The sequence below is a fragment of the Mastigoproctus giganteus genome, chromosome 4 (genome assembly GCF_048544385.1).
Source record: "Mastigoproctus giganteus isolate SK-2022 chromosome 4, ASM4854438v1, whole genome shotgun sequence".
NCBI classification, from domain to species: Eukaryota; Metazoa; Arthropoda; class Arachnida; order Uropygi; family Thelyphonidae; genus Mastigoproctus; species Mastigoproctus giganteus.
In genome coordinates this window covers 197,939,885-197,952,212 of record NC_143578.1, presented here as the reverse complement: position 1 = coordinate 197,952,212, position 12,328 = coordinate 197,939,885, and the positions used below count along the sequence as shown (strand labels likewise).

General features: G+C 37.1%; 1 protein-coding gene across 1 annotated transcript in view; it reads left to right on the top strand.

Moving 5' to 3' along the window:
- LOC150087313 (E3 ubiquitin-protein ligase LRSAM1-like) overlaps window positions 1–12,328 on the top strand; it is a 533,929-nt gene that overhangs the window by 178,458 nt on the left and 343,143 nt on the right. The window contains exon 7 of the mRNA XM_090372443.1: window positions 11,079–11,201. Coding sequence (XP_090228569.1) covers window positions 11,079–11,201 — 123 coding nt within the window. The remainder of the gene's footprint in view (window positions 1–11,078; window positions 11,202–12,328) is intronic.

Sequence of the window (12,328 nt, the reverse complement as noted above, 5' to 3'; positions counted from 1 at the left end):
TTACTCACATAATAAAAGGGATAATAATAGCATATTACCTCAGGGACTCACATCTGGTGAGTATCTGCTTGGCACACCCAGGGTCCTGAGCTGGATAACATCATTCTTCTCCTCTTGGTGATTCCCTTCCTACGTTTGACTCTCTTTCACTCAGGGTAGCTCTGGAATTTTTTTTTTTTTTTTTTTGGCTGGTGCAGCATAAGCCTCAGGCTTCCTTGTACCATATAGCTAATAATAATAATAATAATAACATGGAAGCTTGTTTAGAAGACCTTTATGCCATACACGATTGAAAGCCTTTGAGATGCCAAGAGCAGCTGCTTGTGGTTCTCTTCCATTGAATTTGTCCATCAATGGGTAACGTAAGCCAGAATATCACCAGTGGATCGACACTGACAGAATCCATACTGTCGTTTGTTGATCAGACAGAAGATTTCTAGGTAGTTTAAGCGTTGGCAGTTAATTGATTTCTCCATTACTTTAGAAAGAGTAGAAGTAATTCCAATTGGACGATAATTAGATGGGAGGGAATGCCACCATTTTTAGGAACTGGCTGGATATGAACAAATTTCCAAACAGAAGGAAAAACACTTTTGGAATAAGAAAGTGAAAAAAGATGGCAAAGAACAGGAGTAAGTTCAGGAGCACAGATTTTGAGAACAAGTGGAGAAATACCATCAGGACCTGGAGCTTTCTTAGCATCAAGATTTGTCAAAATCCTTCTGACATCTTTTTGATGGAAGACAACAGGAGGCAGTGAATTGAGTGTGCTGGAAATGGTAGGAGGTGTTTTACCATGATCATTAATACACGAGTTGGAAGAAAAATGGGATGCTAGCAGGTCAGCTTACTCCTTGGCTGGAGCAACAACAGAACCATCTGGTTTTGACAGAGGTGGGAGCAGAGATGGGAAAATTGCAGTTAATAGCATTGGCTGGAGACTAGAATGCTCGGCTACCATTAGGGCAAGAAGCAAGTTTTCTACTCTTAGCCGGTTCAAAATCTAGTTTGGACTGATTAATAATTGCTTTACAATTGTTCCGAGCTTTGGCGTAGGCAGAAAATGAAACTGAAGAATTGGAAACAAATCAATTTCTATATGCAACGTTCTTCTCTTGAACAGCCTTAGCACATTTATTGGAAAACCAAGGTTTAGATAAAGGACGAGATTTTAAAGTGGAGTGTGGGATAAAGGATTCCATTCCTGCAAGAATAATTTCACTGATACGATCTGAGCAAACGTTGACATCAGAACTTTATGATTAATAATTATTGTATTAACATATTAAAAATAAGAAATTGCACAATTATAGATGCTTTACTTCAAGCGAGGCACCGGGAAATTTTTCAGGTCAAGAGAGGCGTGGGCTCAGAAAGTTTGAGAACCGCTGGCCTAGAGGAAGGCATAAAGGATTTTTCAAAATTTAGAAAAATTGTTTGTCTATACATGTCTGTACAACTTTCTTTCAATATTTTTTCTTAAAATTCTAGATAATTCTTTCCTCCAAAGGCTGAAGCTTTGTTGCGATGGTTGGCAGCAAGAATTTAACTGAAATAGCAATTTGTTGGAATAACATTGCAAGATGTGGAATTATGAATAAATAAAATAAATTTTCTTTTTTTGTTTTCCATGATGCAATCTAATTTAAGCAGCCATACAGAAAAAATTCAGCTTTCATCCAGACCTTACAATACACAACTTAGGGAGAGTTTGGTTCTTGAGGTTGTCACAGACATTCTCTCAGATATGCCAGACAAGCTGTTCTTGCTACCTGGGAGTCTAAAACGCTGATGGAACTGATATTCGGGTGACACTCAGTCAAAGTGGACCCAATTTCGGCGAAGTCCGGACGGTCTATGACAGCCAAATCCTCTGCTTGCACCTTCACGATGGTGGGACTGTTAGTAATCCTGGGTATAACCTTCATGCACGAGTACATGGTGGGTGACCACCCAGGTGTGAACCAACGTAAGCAGGGGTCGAGGTGTGGCGCCCACACCACATGGAGGAACGCCGCCCCTCTATGTTACCAGGCAGTACTAGGTGGTAGATGACTCTCATCAACCGGTGAAATACCACCACTTTGCTTATTGGAGGCTTGAAGTGGTGGAACCCATGTTTAGTCTCTAGAGCTAAGTTCCGGCCAACCCCTTCCCTATCTCTTCCATCATGCAGTATGATTGATGATTTTTGAGGTTATGATGAATGTCGTGGCGAGATCCAATATTCCTTACATTTCGAGGGTACAGCTCTAAAACGGTGTTCGCAGGCCGGCCGCTAGTTAGTACACCGGACTGAACCTATTGGTAACTCTCTAGGAAGCTTCCGGATCAGCTAGTGTATAATCTTGCTACCTCTACTCTGCCTGGAGTAGAGGTAGCAAGAGGTAGCAAGTGACTGGACGGAGTCCGAGTAGTGTGTATGCGGGGAGCATTGTTGAGGCCACATTATGTCAAGGATCTGGGTATATTCTTACCACATGTACGCCATATCCAAAAATTTCATTTCAGCATGTCCCACCCACTTTTTCTTACTATTGAATACACCATGAATTGTCAAAATAATAGAGCAAGCTTATCTGCGAAAAGATCTAAACCTCCCAAGGACTTCCTAATTCATTTCACAAATATACGTGGTCTCAGTTCTAATCTCAATGATGTCCATTTCCACTTGCAGTCTTCCAAACCCCATGTACTTTTTCTGACTGAATCTCAGTTATCAGTTGATTCAACTACTGCTCATCTCAGATGTCCAAATTATTTGCTGTATGATTCCTTTCGCCTCAAAGGTGGTACTTGTGCATATGTCCGTTCTGATATTCCCTGTCGGAGACTTGGCAATTTGGAATCTCCTCTCTTTGATCTTCTCTGGCTTAAAATCTCTCTACCTCATTGTGTAAAATTCATCTGTTGTCTCTACCGTTCTCCCAACTCCACTAATCACTTGGAGCTCTTTGACTTCCTCTCTTTGCAACTTGACTTTCTCCAGTCCAACTTTCCTAACAGTGAGGTAATTTTCCTTGGTGATTTTAACGTTCACAACTCCAGCTGGCTTCCGTTTTCTAGTCACACCGACCCAGCAGGTCGATATGCTGAGGCTTTTACAATTACTAATGACCTAGCACAGATTGTTCATTTACCTACAAGAATACCGGACAATCCTAATCATACAGCCAATACGCTTGATCTTTTTCTCACAAACAACCCTTCTAAGTACAAGGTTGAAGTGAGAGGTCCTTTAGGCACTTCAGATCACAACTTGGTGATTGCCTCTTCTCCAAAGGAACCTTTATCTCATGGCTACTGCCAACCTCGTATTGTTTGGCATTACAAGAATGCAAAATGGGATGACCTGCGAGACGTCTTTTCTTCTTTTCCTTGGTCTGATTACTGTTTCAAAACTTCTGATGTCAACGTTTGCTCAGATCGTGTCAGTGAAATTATTCTTGCAGGAATGGAATCCTTTATCCCACACTCCACTTTAAAATCTCGTCCTTTATCTAAACCTTGGTTTTCCAATAAATGTGCTAAGGCTGTCCAAGAGAAGAACGTTGCATATCGTAATTGGCTTGTTTCTAATTCTTCAGTTTCATTTTCTGCCTACACCAAAGCTTCCAACAATTGTAAAGCAGTTATTAATCAGTCAAAACTAGATTTTGAACAGGCTAAGAGTAGAAGACTTGCTTCTTGCCCTAATGGTAGCTGTGCATTCCGGTCTCTTGCCAAAGCTATTGGCCGCAACTTTTGCCCATCTCTGCTCCCACCTCTGTCAAAACGAGATCGTTCTGTTGTCAATTCAGCCAAGGATAAAGCTGACCTGCTAGCATCCCATTTTTCTTTGAGCTCATGTATTAATGATCTTGGTAAAACACCTCCCACCATTCCTAACACGCTCCATTCAATGCCTCCTGTGGTCTTCCGTCAAAAGGATATCAGAAGGATTTTGATGAATCTTGATGCTAAGAAAGCTACAGGTCCTGATGGTATTTCTCCACTTGTTCTCAAAACCTGTGCTCCTGAACTTACTCCTATTCTTTGCCGCCTTTTTTCACTTTCTTATTCCAAAGGTGTTTTTCCTTCTGCTTGGAAATTTGCTCATATCCAGCCAGTTCCTAAAAAAGGGTGACCAATCCCTCCCATCCAATTATCGTCCCATTGCAATTACTTCTACTCTTTCTAAAGTAATGGAGAAATTAATTAACCGTCAACTCTTAAACTACCTAGAAACCCTCCGTCTGATCAACAATCGCCAGTATGGATTCCATCAGTGTCGATCCACTGGTGATATTCTGGCTTATGTTACCCATTTATGGACTAATTCAACGGAAAGGTTTGGTGAAACACAAGTAGTTGCTTTTGACATTTCAAAGGCTTTTGATCGTGTTTGGCATAAAGGTCTTCTAAACAAGCTTCCATCTTATGGTTTGCCAACTGTTTTTAGTAATTGGTTATCCAGTTTTCTTTCTGATCGCTCACTGAGGGTGATGGTAGATGGCTCTCTGTCTTCTAACTTCTCCACTAATGCCGGTGTCCCCCAAGGTTTAGTTCTTTCCCCCACTCTTTTCCTCTTGTATATCAATGACCTTCTTCCATTGACTGGAAATCCTATCCATAGTTTTGCCGATGATAGCACATTGCATTCAACTTTCCATTTTGAGAAACCTTGTCCAGCTCAATCAGCTTCAAGTTCTCGAAAATCTGCTGCCAATTCCTTGAATGCCGATCTTCAGGTAATTCTCCAGTGGGGCAAAGACAACTTAGTTGATTTCAACCCTTCTAAAACTCAATCTTGTCTTATATCTCGCAAAAAGCATTCTTCTGCTCCTATGCTTATCTTTAGTGACACTCCGATTTCTAGGCAAAATGATACATCTCTTTTGGGGATTACCCTGACTTCTAATCTCTCTTGGCACAAGCACATTACAAATATTGCTTCCTCTGCATCTAAAAAACTTGGTTTTCTCTTTCGCTCTCGGCGTTACTTTTCTCCCAAACAGCTGCTCACTCTGTATAAATCGCAAATCCGCCCTGCCATGGAATATTGTTCCCACATCTGGGGTGGTGCCCCCAAAACCTCTCTCAGGCTTCTTGATTCCATTCAGAAGAGGGCAGTTAGGTTAATTAATGATTCATCTCTAACAGAGTCTCTCCACTCGCTGTCTCATAGACGCACTGTTTCTGCTGCATGCCTCTTCTACAGATACTTCCATGGGCACTGTTCTTCTGAATTGGCTTCTATAATTCCCGCTCTCTCTTTCAAAACAGTCCGAACACGTGCCGCCACCAGCCAACAACCATTTACTGTCCAACTTCAAACCCACAGAACCAACTTTTCATCTTCCTCATTTATTCATTCAATTGCCGTTTTCTGGAACAACCTTCCTTCATATGTATTTCCTGAAAATTACAATCTACAGAAGTTCAAGTCCAATATCAACAAATATCTTCTTTCGTCTTCTCAACCTCCAACCCAAGCACGGTACTAAGTACTATAGGTTATAATACCTCTCGTGTTTGGGGTTCTCATAAAAAAAAAAAAAAAAAACATAAAAAAAATCATGACTTGAGAGATTTCCTAGTCACCAGAGAGGTTACTCTCTGTTCCAGTTTTGTTGCTACTCAAAAGGAGAGCTAAATGTTCTTTATTATGCTTATTGCCACAACAAGAATTGTTTCAAAGTCATCATTTTATCATGTGGTCACTTATGAATCAAATCCATCTTATCTATTTTGAATAAATTGCTAGGGCTGTATTCTTTTAGAAATTTGGATAAATTTTTGTGCCATTCATTATAGGCCTCATCACTTACATTTGAACTTTTTATCTACAAACATTGCAAAAAATAATATTTCTCTTTGAAATTTACTAGCAATTCCTTATTTGTCTTTAATCCTTCATGAAATAAGTGCTCCACTTAAAAAACCGTGTTCTTCTCTTGGCACTGAAAAAAGTATTTTAAGACACATTGTTCTATATATAGATAACTTGTGCTGCTCATTTGTTTGTGACTGCTAAGGAATTGGATATGTTTTACTTCCTTTGAAATTGCATTCTTATTGTTAGATAGGTTGGGAGCATATTAAAAGGGATCCCAAATTTATAAAAAATTACAGACTACTTCTTCTTCTTGTTGCCCTCTTCTAGCCTGAATTACTTCAATTTTCTTCAAATAGTAGTAGTTAGTAGTGGCATGTGATGCAAGAAAGCAAGTGTATGAGCTTATGCAGCATCAGCCAAAAAAAAAAAAAAAAAAACACACCATTTCCTCCAAATGCCTGTCCAGTTCCTCCTTAAATTTATTCAACCTATCAAGTTCCACAACGACAGATGGAAGTTTGTTCCAGCAATCAACCACCCGCTGGCTAAAGGCAAATTTCCGCACATCTATTCTACATCTGTCTTTTCTTAATTTGAATTTGTGCCCCCTTAGGTTTGTAATCTGAACAACTGGAAGGATCCCATCAGAATTCAGCGTGCTCAACCCATTCAAGGTCTTATACACTTCAATCAGATCACCGCGCAGGTGCATAGTCTCCAGCCACTGCAATTTGCAGAACTTAAGCCTGTCTTGGTAAGAGGATCCCTTCATTCCCCTCACCAATTTTGTTGCCCTTCTCTGTACACGCTCAAGCAAATCGACATCCTTCCTAAAATGAGGCCTCCAGACCTGTACGCAGTACTCAAGGCGTGGCCTGACCATTGCCTTATACAGAGGGACAATCACCTCCTTTTCCCTGCTAGCAAAATTCTTATATATCATTGACAAAAACCCCACGACCTGCCCTGGCAGGCTGTCTGCATTGCTCAGAAAACTTCATATCTGACTGCACAATTACTCCCAGATCTTTTTTATTTTCTACCACCTTAAGTCTAGTACCACACAGTAGGTACTTTTCTCTCGGGTTACTTCTACCCATATGTAGTACTTTGCATTTGTCAAGGTTAAACTTCAGTTGCCACTTCTTAGCCCATCTGCCCAAATTATCTAGATCCTGTTGCAGTAGCACACTGCCATTACTGTCATTAACAACACTGCCAACTTTGTATCATCTGCAAACTTCGACACTAAGCCTGATATACCTTAATCAATATCATTGATAAATATACAAAACAACAGTGAACCCAACACCAAACCCTGTGGGGCTCCACTAATAACATTAGTCCACGAAGAGCAGCACCCATTGATTACCACCCTCTGTCTTCTCCCACTTAACCATCCTTTTATCCATTGTAGCAACTTACCCTTAATACCACTCTGCTCCAATTTGTACGATAGTCTTCCATGCGCAACAGTGTCAAAAGCTTTCCTGAAATCCAAATATATGATATCAAAATTATTTTTTGCATCCATTATAGTCTTTATTTATTTATTTATTTTTGCACAGTGCTCAAAATTTCAGCACTGTGCAAAATGTATGTACATCCTAGTGAAACGTTCACTAAAGTGTACATACACTTTACTGCAAACAAAATTGAAGGGCAAAATAGACTGTAAAGAAAACATGCATGCAGCACACATTGCAATAATTCAATTAAAAAAATCATGTAACCTATATCTGGGTAAAGTACTGTATCACTTGGAAGCTTTTTGAAGTTGGAGATATCAAGAAATTTGACTTGTCAACATTTAAGTTATGAAGAATTTGTTTTGCAAGAGGTGTTACTTTTTAGTTGCAATACCAAGACAACTCATTTTTATAGCCTCTCATTGTGAGAGATCAGTGCCAAGTATTAAAACTGTCTTATTTGGATATCATTTTTCAAAACATTGTTTTTACTGACAGCATGTCCAAGTTTTTCACCAAATTAAAATATACAGGGTGTGTATAATTAAAGTGCACCACTTTTTGCCACATGTAAAGTGGCAACTATGAATAATCCAGATAAAATTTAGAATTAAAAAAAAATAATAAAAATTAATGTTTCTTATTATGGTTATTTCCTGAGAGAACAAACTCATCCACCCATGTGTGTGTTATGTCTGTAAATTGCACAAGGTGGTTTGTCTGTTTTGCTAGGTGAAAAAAAACTGACAATTCTAGGAGAAAACTTGTTAACCTCACCCGAGACTAACTAACTCAACTATGGTGTGAAAAAGGTCCATAAAAGCTCTCCGTAAGGCACATTATAGCCATAGAAACTTGTGTGCCATTAAACCTCCATAACATTAACAACAAGCTCCCTAAAAACTTCTGCCAATTGAAGGGATTAAAACCCAGACTTTTTCCATACAGTTAAGGAGGACAGTGATTATAGCCATTATGCTACCCTTGAGGGTTAAAATTTGGAACAGACAGTGGAAATGAAAGATATATAAAAAAAAGTTTCAAATCGTGACATTTTGGTGCATTTAGCACCGTATAGCACACAGTACAACTGTAAACATCTGCCCCCAACTTATTTAATTAAGTTACAGTTCAGTATGAGAAAGTTACCTCGGGTTATGAAAATAAAATTGCTTGATATGATAACCATTTGTCAGTTCAAATGTGCTGGAAGCATAATTGGCTTAGCGAACGTTTGCCCAGTGCACATTATGGGGATTGCTATAATGTGCTTTGCGATGCCTTGCAATATGCCTTCATGGCAGCCAGAGACTGAATATTGCCTTGATAAATCATCCCAATAACTAGAAGCTTACAAGGATTATGGTCTGGAGAGTGAAGTGGTCAAGCATTTCATAAAAATGAAATTCTTGACCACTTCAAGCATTTCATTTATTTCATAAAAATGCATGACCAGTGCTTTGAAGAATGCTGGGAAATGATGCAGCCATCATAAAATGTGCCCTGGGGCAACTGTGTTTTTGATCAAGTAATGTTGGCATGGAGCTTATGCATAAGAACAGTTAATTGGTCCATTTATGGAGTTTTCTGTGATCCCCACACCAAACAGTGATATAAGTACTGGAGAGGAACTTTATTGATCGTACATGAAGGCAATGTTTACATATTTTACAATTATGGGTATTCAAAACACCATTTAGCTGGAGATGAGCCTCATTGATACATATGATGTCTCAAAGTTTCATGTAATCATGTTAATTGGCATCATAGCACTTCATATTTTGTAAGGAAACCATTTCAGAAGAGCTCAAAGTGCTTTGCAGACTGTTGCCAATGAAATATCTAGTTGTAGCAATGCTTGCTCTATGACTACTGAATTGATGCATTTGTAATGCATTAAGGTGCTATCAGTAACAGCAAGTGTGATTTCATCAACAGGTGGCACAGTTGAGCACCATTTTCTGCTAAGAGCTACAGACAAATCACTTGTTTCTTTGAATTTTCTTATAGACCAATTTGGAAAGGAACTTGGGAAATGCTCTTAAATTTTTTAAAATTGCAGTACTTCTGAAATGCAGCCAAAGTGTTATTGTTTTAATAAACAAGATTTACCAACAAAGCACAAGCTTTCATTTGCACTGCCATTTTTACTTTCTCCATGACAGCAAAGTAGTTTTTCTATTTGTATGTTAGTTGATCTCATTTGAAGATATATACCCACTTTCCATGAGTTATTCCAATGTTTTCAGCCTGCAAAACATGTAAAGCAGACTGTGAGAAAAGTTATACAGAATACATTGGTGCAATATACCCTAAGATGATGGTGTGTCATAAAGTCATTAACAACCATTTTGAATTTTGATAGCTTTATCATATCATAGACATGTGTATTGCTACCATGTTGTAAAATCTGCTTTATTATACTGATTGTATTGCAATGCCAAATGCACCTTTATATAACTTCTTATTTTTTTTTTGTTTGGAATTCTCTCTCTTTCTCTCTCTCTCTCTCACTCACTCCAAGTTTCATACATACTTTTTCAACACTCCAGAGCCCTCATGATTTCTAGCATTTCCAGCAGACCATCAAAACATAATATTTTGTTTTATTTTTCTCAATAATAAATTGCAATGTTCTTCTATGTTTTAAACTATGGTGATTTAAAAAATAAAATTAAAAATGTATTTGCTTGTCTGTCTGTATGCAATCCACTTGTTACATGATCACTTACCTTCCAGAAATGCTAGGGGGAAAAAAAAAAAAAAAAAGTCTGTCACAGCTTACCTCTCAGAATTAGTGTCAGGTAAGCTTGTATATTTTTTGTTATGTAACTCATTTGTGGTATGCACGATGAGAATAGGTCCACCCTTTTCTTAAATTCTGATGAGCAGATCTGTTTGGGTTCACAAAAGAGTGAACTCTGTTCTCAAAGTGTGGTCTATGCCAAATTTTATCTTTTGTTATCTAGGAAACATCTTGATTGAACACACTCTCTGCATTATGCACACTGACAGCTACTCCTGTACATTTCAAGATTTCATGTGTAATTTCATGTAGTTTTTCTTGACAAAATGGCCAGCTACTCAGAGATCTCTCCTCACAATATGCAGTCTCCATCTCTGTTTAATGTTAGACATTAAAAACCCTCTCTAGCTGGGAATCATCTTGAAATAATATGTATAGATATGGCTCCAACTGGAAAAGAAGAAATTATGGAAATATTGGAGGAAAGGCTCTGACTAAACTGTGACAGATGCAAAAAAGGAAAAATTAAGCTTAGTTTCTTTAAATGTTTTGTAGTTTTTGCCCTTGGCACCACATCCATACATATTATTTCATAATTCAGCTTTGGCATTGTCTATTTCATTTGTATAGGATATTCCATACCGAATTCTTCAGAACATTGATAAGTTCCAAAATCTGTTGTATGCTAAGTCCTGCCTATTGGCATCTCACCAATTGCTGAGATAATTTCAGCATGGCATGCTGATTATAAATGATATTGCTTGCTTTTATTACTTCATCGATACCACTGCATTACTTCAGCTCCCTCTACAATTTTCGTATAAAATGTGTGTATTCACCATCATTCCAATACTTCTGATAGCATATTATATGTTGTAAATTATAGCGAAACTAAATTTTTTCTTGGAGTTGATTATATGAGGAATTAGTTTTACATGTGAACAGTTTTGCCCTGTTCATTTGTAACAAAAAAAAAAAAAAAGAAATTTGCAGTTCACACAGCCCTTTGACATTAACAGTGGATTTTTTTTTTTTTTTTTTAAAGGAAAGGAGAAGGCAAGAATTATTTCAGTTAGAAGAAGCCTTGAGAGACAATCAGGAAAGTCATGCACAAGTAGCTGCTGATGCACTACTCAGAAGGCAAAGGCTTCTCGAAGATGTGACCCATGTAGGTATCATTGCTAATTTATTTCTGTTATCATAGGCAACTCACAACAAATGTTTAGTTTTGGTAAAAAAATAAAATAAATAAAGAAGCTATGTGCCATGTGCAGATCATAATCAGTGCTTCTATTTAGGTTATTAAAGTGTTTTTTTTTTTGTTCATTGATGTTATTCATAAAATATTCATTTACAAATACAAACAGGATACAGAGGAATGCACACAAACTGTTGTAGAGGTTGTGAGGTACATTACTTGCTCTGAGTTGCATTACTTTATGGTATTTTGGCCTTCCTTCACTTTTGTATGTAAAAATGTGCACATTTATTTTATTTTTGCCTTAAAGCCTTATTGAATGGTTTATCGGTATAGTTAGCACTTATTGAGAAGCTGTTTGAAACACTCTCAGTCTGCTTCTTCAAGTGCCCTATTGTAGAATTTTTTTTTTTTTTTGCATGTGTATACAGTATATAAGAAAGTACAGACGATATGGATATTTTTCCCCTATGTAGAATTGAGTGTTAGCATGCAGTAAGGTGTATTTTTAAAAACTCTGAAAGTTTGTTTAAAAATAAAATTATTTTATTTCATTTTTAAAAATATAACTCTTATTTTTAAAAATTCTTAGAGTTTATAAAAATAGAGTTCCTGAATTCTTTTTGTAAATTACCAACATTTCAATTTCACTTTTTAAAAATTATTTTGTTGATGCTGTATTTTTATGTTTGATGAAATATAAAAAAAAAAAAATGTGGATCCAACTTATAAGTGCAACTCAGACTGTTCTCAGTAATAACATGGTTTGCAATTCACTCATAAGATGACAGTAGTGTAGATTGATGTAAATTGAGGACTGTCTAAATGTATAGGAGGCTGAAATTTAATCCAGAATTTTTTCTGGATTAAATTTAATTCAAATTATTTATTTATTTTTTTTTTGTGTATAGTGTATTTTTAAATGTGTAGGAGATATATTTGTTTATTTTTTGTGTACAGAATTGAGGGTTAGCATGCAGTAAGTGTATTTTTAAAAACTCTAAAAGTGTTTTTAAAAAATAAAATTATTTTATTTAATTTTTTAAAAATATAACTATTTTTAAAAACTCTTTAAGAGTTTTTAAAAATAGAGTTCT